Source organism: Triticum urartu, chromosome 3A (genome assembly GCF_056163025.1).
Source record: "Triticum urartu cultivar PI428250 chromosome 3A, HENAU_Tu73, whole genome shotgun sequence".
In the NCBI taxonomy this organism is placed as follows: domain Eukaryota; kingdom Viridiplantae; phylum Streptophyta; class Magnoliopsida; order Poales; family Poaceae; genus Triticum; species Triticum urartu.
This window is the reverse complement of record NC_141875.1, coordinates 216,843,879-216,869,076: the sequence shown is the minus strand read 5'-3', so window position 1 is coordinate 216,869,076 and position 25,198 is coordinate 216,843,879. Positions and strand designations below refer to the sequence as shown.

At 39.4% G+C, this 25,198-nt stretch overlaps 2 protein-coding genes across 2 annotated transcripts in view; one reads left to right on the top strand and one right to left on the bottom strand.

Annotated features, from left to right (window-relative positions):
- The first annotated feature begins 2,818 nt into the window (after positions 1-2,818).
- On the top strand, positions 2,819-3,628 carry LOC147979262 (uncharacterized). The gene has a single exon (XM_087515114.1). The coding sequence runs from the start codon at positions 2,819-2,821 to the stop codon at positions 3,626-3,628; it is 810 nt and encodes a 269-aa protein (XP_087371240.1).
- A 4,655-nt stretch (positions 3,629-8,283) lies between these two features.
- Positions 8,284-25,198, bottom strand: part of LOC147979261 (uncharacterized) — a 37,526-nt gene continuing 20,611 nt past the window's right edge. The window contains exons 2-4 of the mRNA XM_087515113.1: positions 9,832-9,910; positions 8,818-9,729; positions 8,284-8,396 (exon numbers count right to left, since the gene is read on the bottom strand). Of these exons, the coding sequence (XP_087371239.1) occupies positions 8,284-8,396; positions 8,818-9,729; positions 9,832-9,910 (1,104 nt within the window). The remainder of the gene's footprint in view (positions 8,397-8,817; positions 9,730-9,831; positions 9,911-25,198) is intronic.

Sequence of the window (25,198 nt, the reverse complement as noted above, 5' to 3'; positions counted from 1 at the left end):
GAAAGAGGATGTGTTCATCGGATTTGTTGTGAAGAGGAAAGGTCTAGGCAAAGTGTGTAAAATCATCTAGTATAACAAGATAGTATTTAAAGCCAGAAACACTTGCAATGGGCCATGTCCATAGATCACAATGTATTAATTCGAAAGGATAAGTGCTAGAAGAGCTAGATGAGCTAAAAGGAAGGCGCACATGTTTGCCTAATTGACAAGACCCACAAAAAGAGGAATCGTGAGAATCTCTATTACAAGGTATGGAAAATTCACTAAGAACAGAAGCTCAAACATCAAGGTTGGGGTGTCCTAAACGCTGATGCCAGAGATCAACGGACGCCATCATGCATGTTAGAGGTGCGGCAACAGAAACACCATGTAGAGAGTATAAGTCGCCGGAGCTATTGAAGCATGCGATCTCGGCCTTGGTCTGATAGTCCTTCACAGATAAGCCAAAGGGGTCAAACTCTATAGAAACTAAATTATCACAAGTGAATTCGCGAACAGAAAGTAAATTTTTGATGAGAGTTGGAGCAACAAGGACATCACGAAGAAGAAGTGGTTTACTAGGAGAGGGAAGTTGAGCCTGACCAACACAATAAATTGGAATAGTGGAACCATCACCAAGAGTGATGGATTGGAAAGAAGATGGAGTACAAGAGGACAGAAAAGTACTTGATGCAGACATATGACTGGAAGCACCAGAATCAAAGATCCAATCCGTACCTGAGTTGCCTTGAGAGACAAAATTGTTCATGGCCTGTAGAAAAGCAGCTTGATCTCAGCTCGGCATTGTAGTTGAGGTCGGTGTAGGCAGCAAGGCTGGCTGATATGATGGTATAGACTGCATAGCCGGCGGATACGATAGTGAAGGCAGGAGGGCCGGCGTTGGCGTGTAGAAGTGGCCTCCGTCGGCGTAGTAAGGTGATGGAGCGCCATAAGAAGCATAAACTAGAGCAGCATGGTATGCATGCGTCGGCTATCAGGGTGTGAGAATCCCGGGAGCACCAGTATGTGGATGAACGTCGGGCTACCAAGCGCATGTATATGCAGGTGGAGCACCGAGAGGAGACGGAGCAGACCAAGGCATGAGCCACGCCTGTACGAGCCCTGTCCAGGGATCATGCGAAGGATGGTAGGTTGGAGCCGCGGGAGAAGCGCTGGCAGCCGTCACAGCGCGTGTAGTTGGTGGTGGTGGAGGAGGCATCAAGCGTGTCGCAGGCGGCCTGTAGATGGGGTTCTTGCCGCGATAGTTGGGGCTGGGATGCCAGCCTGGAGGTGGCGCCACAGGTGAGGATGGCGGCGGCAGTGGTGGTGGAGCGCGAGGGATGGCCGTGAAGAGCTGAGGGCGAGCATCCATGTTGGATTGGGCGCGATCGGCCCACTGGAGCATGGAGCGCACTTCGGCGAAGGACGGAAGCGGCCGCGTCATGGGGATGAAGGAGGACTGCTTGTCGAATTGCTCGCTGAGCCCGACGAGGAGGATGTTGATGAGCTGCCGGTCTTCAACTGGATCACCGAGTTCACGAAGTTCATCGGAGATGGCCTTGAGGCGTTGGCAGTAGACGCTAAGAGAAGTATCTCCTTGCATTGTGTTCCTGAGCTCGGTGTGGAGGATGTTGGTGTGAGCATCAACGTTGTCCTGGAAGAGCTGTCGGAGGGCTGCCCAGAGATCGGCGGCGGCGGCAGCATCACGGAAGACAAGATTGAAAATCTCGATGGAGACACGCATGTAAATTCATTGAATGATGGCAAGATCATCCTTGACCCATTGTGGATCGTGAGGCTGCGGAACGGAGCCGACGCCAACGTGGGAACAGAGATTGCATCGTCCAAGATGGATGTCGAAGAGGTGGCGCCAATGATAGTAGTTGTGGGAATTGAGATCAAGGGTTATAGGTACTCCCTCCGTTTCTTTTTAGTCCGCATATAAGGTTTGGTCAAAGTCAAACTTTGTAGAGTTTGACTAAGTTTATATTAAAAAATATAAACATTCACAATATGAAATCAATATTATCAGATGCATCATGAAACGTATGTTCATACTATATAGTTTTAGTATTGTAGATGTTCATATTTTTTCATATAAATTTGGTCAAACTTTATGCAGTTTGACTTTGACCAAATCTTATATGCGGAGTAAAAAAACGAAGGGAGTATATAGGGGCTAACATCGGCGATTGTATCGATAAAGGAAATTGCGGGAGGCAGCGGTGGTGCTAGAGGAGGGGTGGACGAAGAGGCGACAGCGGCGGCTTTGGCGAGGATGGCGGCCCGGCACTCGAAGTAGCCGGGCGGCGGATGTTTGGGCAGCGGAGCCATACCTTAGGACTGAATATCTGATACCATGTAAGATTGAATAGAATTATGTTTTTTATATATATAATTGCAGCCGTATACACGAGGTTATATAGGAGGGTACAAACCGACTAAGGCTATTACAAAACGACTAGGACTCCTAATTAACTTGAGATCCAAGTAATAGTTTAACATTAATAATCCTACAAGCTAGAAGTCAGGTGCCTTCACAGTTAGAAGCGCCTACAAGCTCGCTGATTCTCTCAAGAGAAATAGAACGGAGATAGCAACAAGTTTCTCAAGAGATCCGGGTGACCGGAGCATATGGGATGCAATTTGGAAGGCAGATATACCGGAGAAGATAAAGGTATTCGGATGGAGAGTAGCCACAAATTCACTCGCTACCAAACACAATGCTTACAGAAGGACTCTAGCCGATGACAATGTATGTGAAATTTGCGGTACAGCTACGGAAGATGAGTACCATGCGATTATAGCATGTACGAGGAGTGTTGCCCTCCGCCAATCCATGAGGACATACTGGGACATCCCTAGGGAATCTGTACTTACATACTCTGGTGGGGATTGGCTACAACTGATGCTACTGGGACAGCATAAGGAGATCAGAACTAAGTTGATGCTAATCATGTGGCAGTCTTGGAACCTAAGAAACAATGTGATCCATGGTGATGGGAAACAAACGGTGTCAGGTGCTGTCCAATACCTGCTCAGACTCCATGACGAGATCCGATTGGCTGCACGCGAACCGATGCACGAAGGTGAGAAGAATAAACAGTCTCTATTCCCGACCAAACCGAGCATAGTGACTATAACTGGACCTAGCCATTGGACTGCACCCCCAGCAGGCTGGGCAAAGTTAAACACAGATGCGGCGTTCCTGGAGGAAACAGGAGAAGCGTGGGGCGGAGCGGTTGCGAGAGACAACAAGGGCCATGTGTTTCTTTCTGTAGGTCGGCGACTTCTCAATTGCAGTTCGGCAGAAGAGGCAGAGGCTGCAGCGGCGGCATTGGGATTATCTGAATTTGCAAAGTATTACTTTGGAAATTTGATCCTTGAGATGGACAACACCGGAGTCGTTCGGGATCTGAAGGCGGAGGAGAAATGCAGATCCTCATGGCATGCATGGATTGCGGAAACTAAGGCCCTCCTCTTGAGCTACACAAGTGCAGAGATCAACACAGTCAGAAGGGAAAAGAACAGGCTCGCGCATGAGCTAGCCTCGAACGCACGTGTCTCAGGAGATTTTATGTTCCTTGCTGATGTACCAAATGACATGAGGGATGTAGTGAGGAACGAATATGTCCCCCCCATGGTGTAGGTTGTAGCCATGGTTCTCAAAAAAAATAATCCTGAACTTCTTAGTGCTATAGATTTCTCGATGGAGTTGAGTCGATGAGCTAGAATAGATTGCCGCAGGTGCAGGTGCAGGTGACAGAGCATTGCCATAGCGTTGTCCTTGGCTTAACGTAAAGTGCGTGCAAATCAGACGCAACCCATCCATCAGCTTATGGTACGTACATGCTGTCATGACGACATGGAGACCTAAACATATTGGAATTAGCACGCGGCCGTTTGCAGCTCGGACATGATGCTCTGTAGCAGGAGCCTGGCTACTGGCTCAAGCTAAGGGCCAGTTTTTTTCGACGATTCTTCCAGAATCACCCCCTTTCCCAGCTTCTTCCAGAATCGCCACTTCATATTTTTTTTACAATTCTATCTAATTAAGGTCTAATTATTTAGGATTGTAAAAAACATATGAAGTGGTGATTCTGGGAGAAGCTGGGGGGGGGGGCGATTCTGGTAGGATCGTCTAAAAAAACTGGCCCTAAGGGTGATTTGGACGGACCCGGCAGAGATCTGGGGTTCAACGGCTGAATCACCATGCCCTGTCGTCGGTGCCTCAGTGCTTGTCGGGTTAGGTAATTATCGTTTCTGCAGCATGTGAACTCTTGGGGACGGCTGACCACAGGATGCATCGCGACAAAATAAATTCTCAGGATCACGACCACCCACATGATCATTTTTCTTCTTTATCTTTATATAAAGAAGAAGCCTGGAACAAAATTGGGAAGAAAAGAAAGCCCACTTATATCATCCGGTTGCAGGATTACCTTGAGCCAGCCCAGAATACTTGCTGGCCATCCAAAGGGCGCGTCTATGTCGGGAGCTCCTGTTCGGCGCCTTAAGCGCTCAACACGTTTAATCAGAAGAAGTGGGATTTGAACTCCAAACGCGAAACTGATTGCCCACAAGCATTAACCACTAGGACATGCTTGGTTTGTTAATTACTAATGGAAACCGATCACATTTGACCATTCATTAAGTACAAAAATTAAACATATACTAGTATTATATGCTCACCATAATTATATGTCAATAAATAAATTTCAAAAAGCATTCACAAAAAACACGAACTGAAAGAAATAGAAAAAATTCAAAAAGGTTTGTACCAATTGAAAAAAATCACAAAAAAGGAAAGAGTTCATCAATTTTTTTGTAAAATCAAAATTTCAAAATATTTCATTAAATTTTAAAAAAGCTCATAAAATTTGAAAAAAAGTTCATCGATTTTGAAAAAAAGTTCATCGATTTTGGAGAAACAAATCATGAATTAGAAAAGTAGTTCATCGATTTTGAAAAAACGTTCATCGACAATGAAGAAAGTTCATCAAATTTAGAAAAAAGTTCATCGATTTCAAAAAAAGTTCATCAATTTTGTAAAAAAGTACATTGATTTCAAAAAATGGTAATCAATCTTGAAGAAATGTTCATTGATTTTGAAAGAAATCACGAATTGCAATAAAAAGTTCATGCATTTAGCAAGAAGAAAATAATGAGAAAAAAAAGCTGAACAAAACAGTTCCCAGAAAAAAGAAAAAAAGGAAAAATAGAATAATGTTTCGCGAACTGTAGAGAATAATTGGTAAAGGCGATGTGAGTCTGCACAATCAATCGAGATGGCCTAGTGGTTACTACGCTTTGCTCGGAATGAATAACGGGCGCCTGCAGCTCCAAATAGGGAATGCCGTATATGTCTTGTTTCACGCGAGACAGACCGCCTCGCCTGAAGGCCAGCGCCGGACTATTCCGGCCCAGACATGCGAGAGACCGCTGCCTTTATTTTCCACGTTTTACTTCATTTTTTGAAAAAAAATCACTTTTGATATACTTCTAAATATTCTAAAGATATATATTACAAAAATACACTTCACCTACATTTTTGAAAAATATTAATCATGCATTTGAAAAATATTAAATCTGTATAAAAAAATCTTTCCGGTGTACATGAAAATGTATACAAAAAATATACAATCCGTATGGAAAAAAAGTAGACATAAAAATATTTTTAAAATGTTAATCATATATTTAAAAAATGTTAAACATGTGTATAAAAACTATTACGAATCGATAAAAATGTATAAAGTGTATGGAGAAAGTATACATCCAAACCTATATGTTTCAAAGTGTTAGTATATATTTAAAAAATTGCTAAACATGTACAAAAAAATGTACATCATCTATACTAAAAATATGGAATGTGTATTAAAAAATTGAACGTAAAAACATAAATTTTGAAAAAAAAACTGATTGTACATAAAAAAAGTGTTCATAATATTTGCAAAGATTTTAAATGTGCAGAAAAATGTTCCTGGCATATACAGAATACGTACAATGTGTATGAAAGGTGTAATCATCAAACACAAAAACCTTTAAAATGTTAAAACATTATTAAAAAAGTTAAACGTCTACAAAAAATGTTTCTTTTGTATACAGAATATAGAGTGTATTAAAGAAATTGAATATAAAAAATATAAAAATGTTAATCATGTATAAAAAAAGTTAATCATATATTTAAAAATTTGTAAATATGTACCCCCTCCGTTCTTAAATATAAGCCATTTAAAGGTTTCAATATGGATAACATATGGAGCAAAATGAGTGAATCTACACTCTAAAATATATCTATATACATCTATATATAGTCTGTATTAAAATCTCTAAAAAGGTTTATAATTAGAAATGGAGGGAGTATTAAAAAAATCCGCATACATACCCAAATATACATGGTTAAGAAAATATGTCATCAAAGATCAATTTTTAAAATATTAATCATGTTTACGAAAAATGTAAAACTTGTAAAAAATATTTAATGATGTCTACGTAAAATATACAAATGTGAGTAAAATGTAGGCATGTGTTCAAGAACAAGAAAAAACAAATAAAAACAGTGAAAACCTAACAAACGGAAGAAAGAAATACACCAGAAACAGAAATTCCGAGGAAACCTGTAAAAACCCATGAGCAAACCAAGAAAAACAAACGAAACTAAGGAAAACTTTGAAAGAAATAATAAAATCGAAGGAAAGTAAAGAAAACAGGAAAGGAAAAGGGAAAAGCAAATAAAAAGAGAGAACAAAGTAATTAAAAACCGAAGAAAGACGAAAGAAAAGAAAAAATCAGTAAAAAACTAAAAAGAAGAAAGCATTGATAAACACAGGGAAGAAAAAAATAAAGTTGTGAAGAAAGAAACAAACCCATAAGAAAGAACAGAGATAAAAAAAAGAAAACCGGAGCAGAATTGTAAATGCATCAAGTGCCCCCTTAGTGGTTTTGGAGTATTGAAGACAAATAGGTTGAGGAACTAATGTGTTTGTGAGTATACACAGGTAATAGAGTCCCTGAAGATTTGGTTTAACACATGGAAGACGACCCCTAAAATTGGATTTCTTCGACAAAATATATTTATTCCTATGAGATTGTGGGCGTGGATCCAAACCACCTGCAAATTTATTTATTTTTGTATTGGGAGTATTTGACAGGTTAAGGTGCTATTTCCAGTGTCGTTTTTATTTGGGTGGTGCCCTCGCTAATTGTCTTAATGCTTCATACGGAATATAAAAATATGCATGAAATGCAGACACTTCCCTCAACTTTTTACCTTCAGCTATACATTTTAACAAACCTTCAGCTACACATAGGTATAGTCCTTTTCCCGCTCAAGTACCAGGTGACTCAGATGTTGCAATCATCTTCATCATTGCTTCTTCCAAGCACCTTATTTTATTTTATTTTGCTACTATAGACTTTGTTTGATTAACGAAGACGAGGCCCTACTACCTGCGATGTTTCTAGAGCATTGTTTCCAATTATTTGTTATCTCATATTATGGTTATGAGAAGATACAACTATTTAATGTAACACCAATTTTTACAATTGTTGATATGAACTACTTGGCTATACTTTGTAGAACTTATGTGCTGACATGCATAAAATTGATTTACAACAAGAGTCTAACATAATACACAAGAAGTATCTCAAAATGGCAATATGTACATAACCTTTCATGGCGTCTCTATTCCATATCTTTTCTTAATTTGCTTATATACATTAGAATTATTTATTCCTATGAGATCACTTATGTCATATCACTGTATTTAGTAAAAGTAATGATACACTTTGCTATCTTTACAACTATACTCCAAGTACTATGTATATTGCAGTTTTTTCTCCTATATATAAGAGACCTACCATGCGAACAAATTTAGTCAACTTATGTATTCTCATGCGCATAGGACTAAGAGTTCCTGCAGCAACGCGCAGGGTATCATCTAGTACAAGCAAATGGTAAAACAAGAACATGCTCTTGTTATACCACACCAGTCACAAACAAACGCGCGAACAAGGCATACTCCTCCCTAACCTTGGCCACCGCCCGTCTAGCCCTTTTTCATCGCAAGCACGACCACCCTATGAACTGATAGTGATTTTCCTTCGACAATTCTAGCGTTGTACTCATTGTTAGTGGCGTTCACCTATTGATTGAACGTGTGTGAACTCTTCTTGTTGGTAGTTGTAACGACTCCTACATGGACACATTTTGTATTTGATGTCCTTGCGTGGACTGTTGAATCGAGGACGAGGTCTAGGGAGCATATTTGTTGTGAGCTAGGAGAACATGTCTTCTCTTTGATCTTAACTAAACTGGGTGATGTTGTTGTAAGTCGATATCTTGCTTGTTGCAAAGTCAGTAAGGTTGCACATGAGAGATGTGGACTGAATGTGGCGGGCCTGTCCGGTGTACAACACTGAAACAGGATCAGAGAACGGGAAACAAAACGACTGAAATGTTGGGCGATCACTTTTTTTCTCTTTTAAGTTACGACTCTTTGCTTCTTACTTCTATCATGGGGAAAGTCGTCGATCTCTGAAATCCTGCGCCTTTCAAAGATTTCTAAGAAGCCCGAGGAGTGTTTTCAGCACCACTTAGCCCTTCGGTTTGGCCTGCATAATGACGGTCCACTTCCAATAATTTCATTCTAGGAGCAGCATGTAACAATAACACCCTTCAACTTTCACCTTACAGATCTACAAGCTGTCATTTGGTATGGAGGAGTTTCAAGTCACTGAGGCACATCGCTGCGAACACGTGAGTCACAACCTTGAGGCGTTAACTATCTTCTAGACTATAACTATGTACAACTAACATGCCAAAACTTTGTCGCACACTTGAGATAACATCAAACTGGCTATAAAAAGCTAGCCAGCCACTAGATGAAATATGCACTCTGGTGTCAATAGTCATCAAAAAGTTAGAAAGCTGCTCATCAGTCCATTCTGGTACAGAAGCCACTGAAACCATCTTATGACTGGAAGGTAATGTTCCGCCGGTGGCAGACATTGAGCAATTTTCTTGAGTTGGCTGGAGGATACCCACACTTGTGCCATGGATGTCCTTTTGCTGATGCTCGAGCTTCCTGATCGAATTGTGATCACCGAGGAAATCATCTGCTATGTCATCTAGACCATTGCCATCGGAGAGCATTGCGTCACTCTTAAGTTTTTTACTACGAGGCTGCATCGATTCATCGCTAGAGAGTTTCCTCAGATTTTCAGTATAGGAAGCTTGTGAACAATCTTTGCTTCCAGCCATAACTGAGCTTCCACCTAGAATCGACTGTGTGCATCTTGTATCTGCAACCGGGTTTTGCTGTTGATGCTCATCCCTGTTGTTGATCATTTCACCACATGTGATTTTTCTCATTATATCGTCAGCCGAAGTTTCAGCTTCACTGCTCATTCCATACTTGGGTACGCTTCCTCCTTGTTTCAGCTGGCAATTAGCTAGATTCATGCTAGAAATGATTTTATGCAGCTGCTGGCTGGTGTTTAAGCCTGACAAATTCTTTATTTGAGAACTTGAATACATTTGCTCCATCCGTTTCTCGTGATGATTTTTTACACCATGAGTATCTTTGTCCGTTCTCAGAATACTACTGTTAACAGCTTTTGCTGCACCACCATTATCACAAAGTAAGTCGACTATCCGTCCATCCTTGGTCCTCGAGAGCTTACTGAAGATCGTTGTCATTCCATCAGTTGTTTCCGCTCCAGCTTCCCTTTCCATGTTATCTCCTTGGCCTGCGAAACTCATTGTTACTTTGCATTTCACTATGGAAAGCACGGCAAATCACCATCAAATTTTATTGGGGGGATGAATAAAGAAAGAGATTTGTAAGTCACCAGACTGTTGGCTTTGCCTTTCAGAATTACTTGATGGAACTGCTTGCTTACATGGGGAGACATTGTCATTTTGCAGCACCTGGAAATGTGACCATTATTATGAGTTCAATGACCTAAGATGAACTTCTGTGATGCAACAGTTACAACATAAAACATAACGGCAATTCAAAACTGAGGAGATATCATCTCGAAAGTGATGGCAAAAGATGATTACACAGTTTTCAGGTCCTGAAACTTGAGAAGCAATTAAATTCAGGTAATTTTGCTGACAAAACAAGTACCAGTGCATATAACTAGAACTCCGCTCTATCTTGTCTATTAATATAACCAGGTAATCTCTTTTGCCGCGTTTCAAAAAAAGAACTCCAATCTATGACACACATCCTTAATTTAAGTCTGAACAATTACATAAAAACATGCGCATCTAAGTGCAAGTAAGCTTCAATAGTGTTCCCTAATCTGCTTCATTAATAATGGGTTGCAGGATTACCTCGAGCCAGCCCAGAATACTTGCCTGACCATCCAATGGGTGCGTCTATGTCGGGAGCTCCTATTCGGCGCCTTAAGCGCTCAACACGTTTAATCAGGAGAAGCGAGATTTGAACTCCAAACATGAAACTAATTGCCCACAAGCATTAACCACTAGGACATGCTCGGTTTGTTGATTACTAATGGAAACAGATCGCATTTGACCATTCATTAAGTACAAAAATTAAACATATACTAGTATTATATGCTCACCATAATTATATTTCAATAAATACATTTTAAAAAGCATTCACAAAAAACACGAACTAAGAGAAATAAAAAAAATCAAAAAGGTTTGTATCAATTGAAAAAAATCGCAAAAATGGAAAGAGTTCATCAATTTTTTTTGTAAAATCAAGATTTCAAAACATTTCATCAAATTTTAAAAAAGCTCATCGAATTTGAAAAAGAGTTCATCGATTCTGGAAAAAGTTCATCGATTTTGAAAAAAAACTTCATCGATTTTGGAGAAACAAATCATGAATAAGAAAATAGCTCATCGATTTTGAAAAAAGTTCATCAAATTTGGAAAGATGTTCATTGATTTCGAAAAAAAGTTCATTAGTTTTGTAAAAAAGTACTCCCTCCATTTTTATATACAAGGCCACAAACTCAAATTACAGGTACCAATATAAAATTTAATGCTTGCTTTGCAAGTCAGCTTTTCTTTTCGTTTACGTGCATACAAGAACTCTGAGTGGAGGAAGTAGCTGGTTGTTATTATGACTACATGCATACAACTATTAAACATGTTGCTAGTATGATAAAATAGCATTAATTTTTGCTTCGATTACTGTTGGTGGCCTTGTATAGATGCAAAATGTATATTCCATAGTGGTCTTGTATATAAAAATAAAGGGAGTACATCGATTTCAAAAAAACGATAATCAATCTTGAAGAAATGTTCATTGATTTTGAAAAACAAAATCACGAATTGGAATAAAAAGTTCATGCATTTAGCAAAAAGGAAATAATGAGGAAAAAAAGCTGACCAAAACAGTTCCCAGAAAAAATAAAAATAATAATAAGAGAATAAAGTTTCGCGAACTGTAGAGGATAATGGTAAAAGCGATGTGAGTCTGCACAATCAATCGAGATGGCCTAGTGGTTACTGCGCTTTGCTCGGAATGAATAACGGGCGCCTGCAGCGCCAAATAGGGAATGCCGTATATGTCTTGTTTCACGCGAGACAGAGCGCCTCGCCTGAAGGCCAGCGCCGGACTATTCCGGCCCAGACGCGTGAGAGACCACTGCCTCTCTTTTTTCCACGTTTTACTTTATTTTTTGATTTGTTTTCACTTTTGATATACTTCTAAATATTCTAAACATATACATATTACAAAAATAAACTTCACCTACATATTACAAAAATAAACTTCACCTACATTTTTGAAAAATATTAATCATGCATTTGAAAAATATTAAGTCTGTATAGAAAAAATCTTTTCTGTGTACATGAAAATGTATACAAAAAATATACAATCCGTATGGAAAAAAGTAAACACAAAAATATTTTTAAAATGTTAATCATATATTTACAAAATATTAAACATGTGTATAAAAACTATTACAAATCGATAAAAATGTATAAAGTGTATGGAGAAAGTATACGTCCAAACCTATATGTTTCAAGGTGTTAGTATATATTTTAAACAATTGCTAAACATGTACAAAAAATGTTCATCATCTATACCAAAAATATGGAATGTGTATTAAAAAATTGAACATAAAAACATAAATTAAAAAAAACTGATTGTATATAAAAAAAGTGTTAACAATATTTTCAAAGATTTTAAACGTATAGAAAAATGTTCCTGGCATATACAGAAAACGTACAATGTGTATGAAACATGTAATCATCAAACACAAAAACCTTAAAAATGTTAAACGTCTACAAAAAATGTTTCTTTTGTATACAGAAATATAGAGTGCATTAAAGAAATTGAATATAAAAATATAAAAATGTTAATCGCGTATAAAAAATGTTAATCATATATTTAAAAATTTGTAAATATGTACCCCTCCGTTCTTAAATATAAGCCATTTTAAAGGTTTCAATATGGATAATATATGGAGCAAAATGAGTGAATCTACACTCTAAAATACATCTATATGTAGTTTGTATTAAAATCTCTAAAAAGTTTTATAATTCGAAACTGATGGAGTATTAAAAAATGTTCCGCATATATATCCAAATATACATGGTTAAGAAAATATGTCATCAAAGATAAATTTTTAAAAATATTAATCATGTTTACAAAAAATGTAAAACTTGTAAAAATATATTTAATGATGACTACGTAAAATATACAAATGTGAGGAAAAATGTAGGCATGTGTTCAAGAACAAGAAAAAAACAAATAAAAATGGTGAAAACCTAACAAACGGAAGAAAGAAATACACCAGAAATAGAAATTCCGAGGAAACCCGTAAAAACCCATGAGCAAACCAAGAAAAACAAACGAAATTGAGGAAAACTAAGAAAGAAATAATAAAATCGAAGGAAAGTAAAGAAAATAGGAAAGGGAAAACAAATAAAGAGAGAACAAAACAATAGAAAACCGAAGAAAGACGAAAGAAAAGAAAAAACCAGTAAAAATAAAAAGAAGAAAGCAGTGATAAACACATGGAAGAAAAAAACAAAAGTTGTGAAGAAAGAAACAAACCCATAAGAAAGAACAGAGATAAAAAATAGAAGAGAACCGGAGCAGAACTGTAAGTGCATCAAGTGCCCCCTTAGTGGTTTTGGAGTATGGAAGACAAATAGGTTGAGGAACTAATGTGTTTGTGAGTATACACAGGTAATAGAGTCCCTGAAGATTTGGTTTAACACATGGAAGACGACCCCTATAAATGGATTTCTTGAAGTGAAGAATTTGGTGATGAAATTGGTACGTCCTTCGAAGAAATTGATGTGAAGACTTTGAATCTTGAAGACTTTGTTTTCATAGTTTCTTTTCTTCTTATTTGAGTCATAGGAAAAACCATACTGTTAAAGGCAGTCTAGGTGACACATATTTCACATTTCCAAAGTGATGCTCAAACTTACTCAAACCCATACACAAAAGCCAATTCGAGTGAAGCCTTTGGAAATCTCGAGTACAGCTAACGCATTTGCTAGCGACACTGACGAAGTTCATCTGGTCGCTGACGAATTTGGTCACGCTGAGGAGTTAGGAGTTCGCCAGTACAATCTGCCTAAAAGTGAGGAAAATGAGTGCCCGATAAATTTGAGAGTTCAAATTCCGACCGTCGTTGCGTCGCGTGCCAGCTGTTGAGTGGATCCTTATCCTGACAACGGTTGAATCAGAGAAAGGCATTTATGACAATTCATGTTGGGTTGACCTTGGCTATAAATAGACACGCCCACAACCACTTGTTGGTTTGCTGCTCAGAGAGAACTTTTCACTTATCATAAGAGAGCAACCCATCCTCTGACGACTTTGAGAGTATCCTAAGTGAGGAAAAACCCAGAGCCAAAGTGATTGAGCGTCACTGAAGAGATTGACCTGTGTGATCTGACGCCTGTTACCTTTGAAGACTGTCATTCTTCCAGACGGTTAGGCGTCAAGTTCTGAGTACACAAAGAGTCATTATGGTGTGCGGGTGTGTGATAGCCTGGCTTATTAGGGATGATAAACTACTCATATCAATAAGGAATTCCTTCTTTTCCGGGAGCCCATCCGGACAGAACTCCAAAGTTAAGCGTGCTCAGCTTGGAGTAATTTCAGGATGGGTGACCGACCGGGAAGTTGCTCCCGGGTGCGCACGAGTGAGGACAAAGTGTACAGAAAAGACTAGTAATGATCAATGGGGCCAGTCTATATCCCGCCAGGAGTAACGACCACCGGCGGGTGTGTCCGGGCGTTACAAGTTGGTATCAGAGCCGACCCTTGCGGATACACGGATGTTTGCGGACAGGTGCGCAGTCATGTTGTTCATGATGTTTGTGACCTGTCATGGCACACGACATGGCACATGTACCGGACTGGATGCACAGACGTATGTGCCAAGAGAGAACGTTCCTGTGGCCCGACGAGGACGTCAGTTCCTCTGAGTGGGGGTGTATATGATAGCCTGGCTTATTAGGGATGATAGGCTACTCATATCAATAAGAAATTCCTTCTTTTCCGGGAGCCCATTCGGACAGAACTCCAAAGTTAAGCATGCTCAGCTTGGAGTAATTTCAGGATGGGTGACCGACCGGGAAGTTGCTCCCGGGTGTGCACGAGTGAGGACAAATTGCGCAGAAAAGACTAGTATTGATCTGTGGGGCCAATCTACATCCCGCCAGGAGTAACGACCACCAGCGGGTGTGTCTGGGGCGTTACACGGTGAACAAGTCTGTGAAGATTTTGGAAGTCTATCTTGAAGACTTACCACGAGTGATTGGGCGAGGTCTGCGGGCCTTAGCTCAAGAGGAATACGGTAAGGACTGTGTGTCCTCTGAGTTGCGACTTAGTCGCCTCAACCAGATGTACAGCAGATGTACAGTTGATGTAGCAACTGAAATTGGTCTACCAAATTCCATTGTCTTCACCGAGCCAACCTGGTTTCAAATTCATCACCCTCCCTTATATTATTCCGTTGCTGAAGAATTTGTGACCTGTCCTCTGACGAATTTGAACTAAAGAATTTCATCACGCTATCTTTCATTTCCTCAGTTCATATTCTTTATGCGTGTATGATTACATGTTTTTCACTCTTACGTATCCTGATTGCATGTACTCTGATTCTGTAATTACTTAGTTTACCCTGTGTTTCTATTTCTTCACTGTGATCTTCGTCAAATTCTTCAGAGTTTGACAAATTTCTAAAAATCTCCCATTCACCCCTGTCTGGGAGATAACCTATGCTTTCAATTGGTATGAGAGAAAGCTACTCCCTTTTTCTGTGTGATTTTGCCTTAACCACTTGGAGTTTTAGTTATGTTGACCTCGGGTATGAAGAAAGTGTCCGCTGCATGCCCCATCTTTGATGTCTATGACTATCCCAAGTGGAAAGTCATGATGAGGAAGTGTCTCCTATCCATGAACAATGATCTTTGGAACGTCACTGAGATATGATTGATTGATATATGCAAGATGGCCAATGCTGATGACATTCACAAGTACACTCAGCTAGATATGCGGGCAAAGGATGTCATCTTCTCCAGTCTATCCAGAGATGAGTTCAGGCAGATCATGCATCTGGCAAATGCGAAGCTCATTTGGGACAGGATCTCTGATGTCTATGAAGGACACCGCATGTGTCAGGATCCCTGGTTCCTTGAGATCAAGGAATCCCTGAATTCCATGCAATTTGATCTAGATTCATCATCCTCAGCAACATGCCTCATGGCCAAAGGTGTCAAGGTACTCAAACAACCCGCATCTTCTTCAAGTGAAGGTGAATCTAATGAAAACATGACTCCTAGCTACTCCAAACTTGCTAACATGGTTGCAAAGCAACAAACTGCCATGGAAAGGATTCGCAAACTGCTTGATAAAAGTGACGACCTGTTGAACGATGAAATGGGACGGTCTCAAATTTTGACTGAAGACCTTGAGCGTCTCTAGTCAAAATATGACGAACTTGAAAGTCGTCATGTGGCCCTCTCAGCTGCACATGAGAAGTTGTCCTATGAATTTCTTCAAAGGAAGCAAGAACTCGAAAAGTTGAGAGTGTCTCATGATGATCTTCCAAAAGACAATGATTCATTACTCTCCCAACAAACCAACGCTACTCAGGAAGAATTTGTGATGCTTAAAATGCCTTGATCATGATAATGCAAATTCTTTAGCTGAATGTTCAAATGCTTCAACTACTGCTATTTCTTCAAATATCTCTATGGTTTCAATCCCCTCATCTGAGGAGACCACAAGTGTTACTGATGAAAATGCAGGTCTGAAGGAATTTTACGTCACAGGCATGTACAAAAGCCTCAAAGGGCACCAAACTCTATGATGTGCTCAAGAAGCAGATTCTAAACAGGAGCCCTAGGAAAGAGGGTATTGCTTTTGAGAGAAATTTGAACGCTAATGGATCGTATTGGAAACCTGAGCAGTATCCCAAAACCACATGGGTTGCCGCAAAAGGACCTCCAGTTGATCCATCCACTCTATCTGGCTATAACTATGATACTCCACATTCTTTTGATGTGTCATTTGACTCCAACTATAAGCTATTCGAAAATTAGAATGGAGAAGTATTTGCTAGATCTGTTGGTACTAACTGCAGGAATGGTTCCCCAGTGAAGAAAATCTGGGTGCCCAAAATTGTTCTTCAAAATCTTCAGGTGAATGTCATCATGACACCACCGAATAAAAGGAACAACCCCAGGGCAAATTCTTCATCTGGACCAAAGTTGTCAAATGGACGCAGGCCAACTCATGCTCGTGCTAACACTTCAATACAGGGAAACAAACAACGATCTGATGAACATGTGCATTATTCTTCAAATCCCTATGTGCACAAAATTGCTAAGAATTTCATAACCTTGGTGTGCAGGTACCATTTACATAGTGTTGCTTGGTTCTCCTACTAGATTGATAACCTTGGTTTCATAACTGAGGGAAATACTTACCTTTGTTGTGCTGCATCATCCTCTCCTCTTCGGGGAAATACCAACGCAGATATAAGCAATCAGTCCATGGCTGCCATGGCTTCCAGAGGGCAAAACCCCCTCCGAGATTGGGTCTCTCTCTCCGTTCTCTTCTCTTTCGCGTTCCTATTTTCTGGCCGAAAACAATTTCTTATATTCCCGGAGATCGCAATGCAATATGACAATGAATATGTATGTCATAAGAACAGAACGGTGGAAGTCGCATGGCAATATATCTCGGAATGGCTATGGAAATGCCATAATAGGTAGGTATAGTGGTTGTTTTGAGGAAGATATAAGGAGGCTTATGTGTGATAGAGCGTATCATATCATGGGGTTTGGATGCATTCGTGAAGTTTGCACCAACTCTCGAGATGAGAATGCACGGTACCGAAGAGGCTAGCAAATTGCGGGAAGGTGGGAGTGTGTATAATCCATGGACTCGCATTAGTCATAACGAACTCACAGACTTATTGTGAAAGCCTATTATCCCTCGAAGAAAAGTACTACTTGCATGCCCCTAGGTAGGAGGTTGGTATGAATTAACCATCATGCATTCTCGATTATAACAACACAAATGATTTCAATCAAGGATAAATTATGCTCCAACTTCATCGCAAAACTAGAGCTATACGTGCATGCTTCGGGAATCACAAACCTTAACATTGATATTTTTACTAAAGCACAATCATCCACTAGTACACCCACACATTACTGTCTTAATATCGCAAAACTATTGCAAGGAATCAAACATATCATATTTAGTGATCTACAAGTTTTATGTAGGATTTTATGACTAACCATGTGAATGACCAATTCCCGTTGACTCTCTAAATAGATATAAGTGAAGCATGAGAGTTTAATTCTTTCTATAAAAGACCACACTCTAATAAATATAAGTGAAGCAAAAGAGCATTCTACAAATAACGGTTTTCTAAATGTAGAGAAACATGCATCCAAACTTCAAACGATATAAGTGAAGCACGTCAAGCATTCTATAAAGCCATACTCAAAAGATATAAGTGAAGTGCAAAGAGCATTATATAAATCAACCAAGGACTATCTCATACCATCATTGTGCAATACTAAAAGAAAAATAAAAAGCACAATGATAATTGGCGAAGCGAAGAAGAGAGATAGGATGCCTTATGGGGCATCGCCAAGCTTAGATGCTTGAGTCTCCTTGAATATTTACTTGGGGTGCCTTGTGCATGCCCAAGCTTAAACTCTTGCCTTTCCTATTCTACTCATATTGATAGCTCCTCGATCTTCGAACACTTCATTCACACAAAACTTAACTGAACTTTTTTATTAGAGGGGTTAGTACATATAACATCAAATCCCATCGTGTCCTGCTGTAACATTATTATATAATTATAATAAAACACTACCCACTATATGCTATTACAATTCTATGGCTCCCAAATCAACGAGGCTCAACAAGATTTCAAACATAAGCAAATAAAGAAAATATAACAACAATCTATGAAAACAGGACAATTTCTAAAGATGCAGATGGTATGCATACTTCTGTAACTCAAAAATTATGAAAAATCAGGACATACTAAAACATTTGCATATAATTACTGTGTAAAATTTTCAAAAAATTGCATGTTCCAGTAAATTATCATAATTCAAGCACTACAACAAAAGTTTATGTTTTTGCCATGCACATACCAAACAAGCAATTTAAACATCCTAAAGGTAAATCTTGCCACATTATTTTTATAATACAATGGATTTGTACAAGGGGATAATTATTTTTTGATTTTTTTTGTAATCAAGGTTCACAAAGTTTCCATGGTCGTGAACAAAGTTCAAGGATATCCCCCACTTCAACGGTGCTCATCTTTCTCACTTTCAGTTTTATTTTTGAAGAGTTTTATGTCCCATCTATATATTTTTGTTTTTAAACTTTTTAAAAGCACACAACAGAATAAAAACTCCTGGGTTGTCTGCCAGGCAGCCCTTCCTTTAAAGCCATTAAGCTAGGCATAAAGTGCTCAAGTAATTGATCCACCTGGATCCCAAGGTATATCAAAGTCAATTTTAATTAACAATGATTCATAATTTAGTAGTGAGCATCAAGCAACATATATCACATAACAACGGAGTTTAACTCCCTTCCTATGCATCAGCATGTCATAAAAGAACAATTCATGCACACATAATAAAGCCCAATACATAGTATAAACAGTTTCTTGCAATTTTATCGTATTGGAAACATAGAGAGGTGGAGATGTAGTTCATGTCTCATAATAATTGCAATTAGGAGCATCAAGCACATGCATATTATATTCATCAAAATCATCATGTGTAATGGTAAAACGCAACCCATCAATATAATCCTTAATAAGCGCAAACTTCTCTGATATAGTGTAGCTGGGAGAATTCAAAAAGATAATAGCACTATCATGTGTGGGTGCAATAGCAACAATCTCATTCTTAACATAAGGAACTATAGCAAGTTCATATCCATAAGCATAATTCAAATTGGCATCTTGGCCACAAGCATAGAAAGCATCAAGTTCATCAAAAAGGGATGTTTCAAATGAATCAACGGGATCATAGCATTCATCCTTCAGTAAGCATGAAGGGAAATTAAACAATGTATGAGTTGAAGAGTTACTCTCATTAGAAGGTGGGAACAAGTGATCAATCCGCTCTTCCTCCTTTTGTTCTTAGCTCTCCTCGTCATCTTTTTCATCTAATGAGCTCACAGTTTCAACAATTTCTTCTTCCATAGATTCCTGCAAAATGTTAGTCTCTTCTTGGAGAAAGGAGGCTTCCTCAATATATTCTTTAACATAAGCATTAGAAGCATAGTTTTCATAGCAATATTTAAGTATGGTAAAATTTTCAGATTTGTAAAGAGTAGCATCATACTTTTCAATCAAAGAAGCAATTTCATAGGCACCCCTAAAAGAAACAAATTCTGCAATTTGTACAATATCATGGTAATTATAAACACCTTTGGCATAAGAAGATAAGATTCCATTATCCTTAAAATCACATTGGAAGGGAGGGTGTTTTTAGGATCTTGAGAACAACAAGTAAAATAATGTATTTCACATAAATTCCAAGCATAACAATGCAAACAATTAATTTGATCCCATCAGAGTTTTCCTTTTTGAGATAAGAGGTAATGCAAAAATAAGCATGCTCATCTCATGATTTCCCTCAACTAGGCTAGTTGGGTTTCCAGCACGAGCACAAATGGATCGAAGATGATCCAAGTAAAAAGCTTCAGCGGTATGGTAGATTTTGGGTGGTTCCTCAACCACTGGGTTAGAAAGTACAACTAATTTGTTTTGTATTTTGCATTTCTTACCCATAACTAAAGATAGAAAACAAGAACAGAAATAAAATGTACTTAGTGATAAAGCCAACAAGCACACACGAGAATATTCACCCCGCGTTATTGATCTGCAGCAACGGCAGCAGAAAAATATCTTGATAACCCACAAATGTAGGGGACCAATTGTAGCTTTTTTGATAAATACGAGTGTCGAACTCAACAAGGAGCTAAAGGTAGAATTTATATTATCTTCAAGTTCTATCAACCATCGATACAACTCTACGCACACCAAATGTTCGCTTTACCTAAAACAAGTATGAAACTAATTTGCGGGAATAAAACTAAGTATTTTGCGAGAATAAAACTAGGAGTAATTTGCAAGATAATAAAAGTTAGTTGTTTAGTAAAAAGCTTGTTGTAACACAAGGGACGGATTTGTCCCTAGGCAATTGATAACTAGATCGGTAATCATTATTGCAATTATATATGAGGGGGGACATGAACTAACATACTTTCTGTACTTGGATCACATGAACTTATGATTGGACCTCTATCAAGCATCCACAACTACTAGAAATCATTAAGGTAAACCCAACCATAGCATTAAGTAACAAGTCCCCTTTACTCCCATATCCAACAACCCCATTACTCGGGTTTAAGCTTCTGTCTGATGGAAATATGCCCTAGAGGAAATAATAAAATGGTTATTATTATATTTCCTTAATCATGATAAAGGTTTATTATTCATGCTAGAATTGTATTGACCGGAAACTTAAATACGTGTGTGGTTACATAAACAAATACCGTATCCCTAGTGAGCTACTAGACTAGCTCATTGATCAACAGATGGTTAAGGTTTCCTAACCATAGGCATGAGTTGTCATTTGATAATGGGATCACATCATTAGGAGAATGATGTGATGGACAAGACCCAACCGTTAACAAGCATATGATCGTTCAGTTTATTGCTACTGCTTTCTTAATGTCAAATACATGTTCCTTTGTCCATGACATCATGCAACTCCCGGATACCAGAGGAATACCTTGTGTGCTATCAAACATCACAACGTAACTGGGTGATCATAAATATTCTCTACAGGTATCTCCGAAGGTGTCTGTTGAGTTGGTATGAATCGAGACTGGGATTTGTCACTCCATGTATCGGAGAGGTATCTATGGGACCTCTCAGTAATACACATCACACGAAGCTTGCAAGCAAAGTGACTAAGGAGTTAGTTGCAAGAGGATGTATTACATAACGAGTAAAGAGACTTGCCGGTAATGAGATTGAACTAGGTATAGAGATATTGACAATGGAATCTCGCGCAAGTAACATACCGACAGACAAAGGGAATTACGTATGTTGTCATAAAGGTTCGACCGATAAAAGATATTTGTGGAACACATAGGAATCAATATGGGCATCTAGGTCCCGCTATTGGTTATTGACCGGAGAGGTGTCTCGGTCATGACTACATAATTCCTGAACCCATAGGGTCGCATGCTTAACGTTCGTTGATGCTAGAGTAGTATTGTGATATTTGATGAGTGGTAAACAAATGCTGTTAGGAGTCCCAGATGAGATCCAGGACATCATGAGGAGTCTCGGGGTCGAGAGGTAAATATTTATATATGGGAAGTCATATTTTGGGTTCCGAAAAAAGGTGCAGTTTTTTCAGTATTGTATCGGGAAGCTTCCAGAGGATTCCGGAGGGGTCCAGAAGTCCACAAGTGGCTCCACCACGACCCAAGGGCTATCATGGGCTGCAGGAAGGTGCGCTAGACTTATTGGGCTAGGTGCACCAAGTCCTCAAAAGCCCATGTGTCTAGGGAAGGCAAAAAAGGAAGGAGTCCTAGTAGGAATAGGATTGGACTTGGAGTCCAAGTCCTCTCCCCCTTAGCTGCACCCTAGGGATTGGAGGGGCTGTTTCCCACGCCCCTCCACCTATATATAGAGGGGAGGGGCGCCCCAAGAGGATACACCAAGCCCTTGGCGCCCCTCTCTCTCCTGTTACTCTGCAGTTCCACCGCCTCGTCCCAGCAACGCTTAGCGAAGTGCTGTCGGTGCTCCATCACCACCAGCCATCATGTTGGTTGTGATCCCATCTACTTATCCTCTCCCGCTTAATGGATCAAGAAGGAGGAGATGTCATCAAGCCGCACGTGTGCTAAACTCGGAGGTGCCATCCGTTTGGCACTAGATAGGTTGGATCTTGATCGAATCGCGAAGAGTATGACTACATCAATCGCGTGATAAACGCTTCCACTTAGCGATCTAAAAGGGTATGTAGATGCTCTCCCCCTCTCGTAGCTATGCATATCCATGCATAGATCTCGCGTGTGCATAGAATTTTTTTGTTTTCCATGCAATGTTCCCCAACAGTGGCATCATGAGCCAGGTCTATGCATAGATGATATGCACGAGTAGAACACAAAGAAGTTGTGGGTGGTGATGATCATACTGCTTACCACCAACGTCTTATTTTGATTCAGCGGTATTTGTGGGATGAAGCGGCCCGGACCAACCTTACATGTCCACGCACATGAGACTGGTTCCACCGACTGACATGCAACTTGCTTTGCATAAAGGTGGCTGGCGGGTGTCTGCTTCTCCTACATTAGTTGAATCGAATTTGACTACGGCCAGTCCTTGAAGAAGGTTAAAACATCAAACTTGATAATCACCGTTGTTGTTTTGCGTAGTTAAGAACGGTTCTTGCTAGTTGCCCGTAGCAGCCATGTAAAACTTGCAACAACAAAGTAGAGGGCGTCTAACTTGTTTTTGCAGGGTATGTTGTGATGTGATATACATGGTTGTATGAGATGATCATGTTTTATAATATTGACAACCGGCAGGAACCTTAGGGTTGTCTCTTAATTATTGTATGAAATGCAAGCACCATGTAATTGCTTTACTTTGTCGCTATGGGTTAGCAATAGTTGTAGAAGCAATAGTTGGCGAGACTACCCCGAAGCAACGATGGAGATCAAGGTGTCGAGCCGGTGACGATGGAGATGATGCCGATGCTTTGGAGATGGAGATCAAAAGCACAAAATGATGATGGCCATATCATATCACATATTTTGATTGCATGTGATGTTTATCCTTTATGCATCTTATTTTGCTTAGAATGATGGTAGCATTATAAGATGACCCCTTCACTTAATTTCAAGATAAAAGTGTTCTCCCTGAGTATGCACTATTGCCAAAGTTCTCCGTTCCGAAGCACCACGTGATGATCGGGTGTGATAGACTATGTTCGCATACAACGGGTGTAAACCCGTTTTGCACACGCAAAATACTTGGGTTAAACTTGAAGAGCCTAGCATTTACAGACATGGTTTTGGAACACTGGAGACCAAAAGGTCAAACATGAATCATATAGTAGATATAATCAACATAGAGATGTTCACCATTGATGACTACCCCATCTCACGTGATGATCGGACATGGGTTAGTTGATTTGGATCATGTATCACTAGATAACTTGAGGTATGTTAATTTAAGTGGAAGTTCATTAGTAATTTGATTAATTGAACTTAATTTATCACGAACTTAGTCTTGACAGTATTTGCATAGCTATGTTGTAGACAAATGGCCCGTGTTACCGTTGCCTTGTATTTTAATGCGTTCCTAGAGAAAACTAAGTTGAAAGATGATGGTAGCAATAATGCGGACTAGGTCCGTGATCTGAGGATTATCCTTATTGCTGCACAGAAGAAGTATGTCCTTGATGCACTGATGTCTACTACGCAACTTTATTCTTATAGACACGTGTTGGGCCTCCAAGCGCAGAGTTTTGTAGGATAGTAGCAATTTTCCCTCAAGTGGATGACCTAAGGTTTATCAATCCGCGGGAGGCGTAGGATGAAGATGGTCTCTCTCAAACAACCCTGCAATCAAATACAAGAAATCTCTTATGTCCCCAACACACCCAATACAATGGCAAATTGTATAGGTGCACTAGTTCGGCGAAGAGATGGTGAACAAAGTGTAATATGGATGGTAGAAATATATTTTTATAATCTGAATAAATAAAAACAACATGGTAGAAAATAGTAAATGGGCACAAAAATGGTATTGCAATGCTTAAAAATGAGGCCTAGGGTCCGTACTTTCACTATTGCAATCACTCAACAATGCTAATATAATTGGATCATATAACCATCCCTCAACGTGCAACGAAGAATCACTCCAAAGTTCCTATCTAGCGGAGAACATACGAAGAAATCATTTGTAGGGTATGAAACCACCTCGAAGCTATTCTTTCTGATCGATCTATCCAAGAGTTCGTACTAAAATAACACCAAATAATTTCATATTCATAATACTCAATCCAACACAAAGAACATCAAAGAGTGCCCCAAGATTTCTACCGGAGAAACAAAAGACGAGAATGTGCATCAACCCCTATGCATAGATTACCCCAATGTCACCGCGGGAATCCGCGAGTTGAATGCCAAAAACACATATCAAGTGAATCAATATGATACCCCATTGTCACCATGAGTATTCATATGCAAGACATATATCAAGTGCTCTCAAATCCATAAAAGTATTCAATCCTATAACAACAAAATCTCAAAGGGAAAAACTCAATTCATCACAACAAGATAGAGAGGGGAAAGCACCATATGATCCGACTATATTAACAAAGCCCGCGATACATCAAGATCGTGACATCTCAAGAAAACGAGAGAGAGAGAGATTAAACACATAGCTACTCATACAAAGCCTCAGCCCCGAGGGTGGACTACTCCCTCCTCATCGTGGTGGCCGTTGGGATGATGAAGATGGCCATCGGAGATGACTCCCCCCTCCGGCAGGGTGCCAGAACAGAGTCTAGATTGGTTTTTCGTGGCTACAGAGGCTTGTGGCGGCGGAACTTCTGATCTAGGGTTATTTCTGATGGTTTCTCTATTTATAGGGTTTTTTGACGTCGGTTTCACGTGAAGAT

Excerpts from the sequence above, each read along its gene's own strand:
- LOC147979262 (XM_087515114.1), top strand. The coding sequence starts at position 2,819 with ATGAGGACATACTGGGACATCCCTAGGGAATCTGTACTTACATACTCT.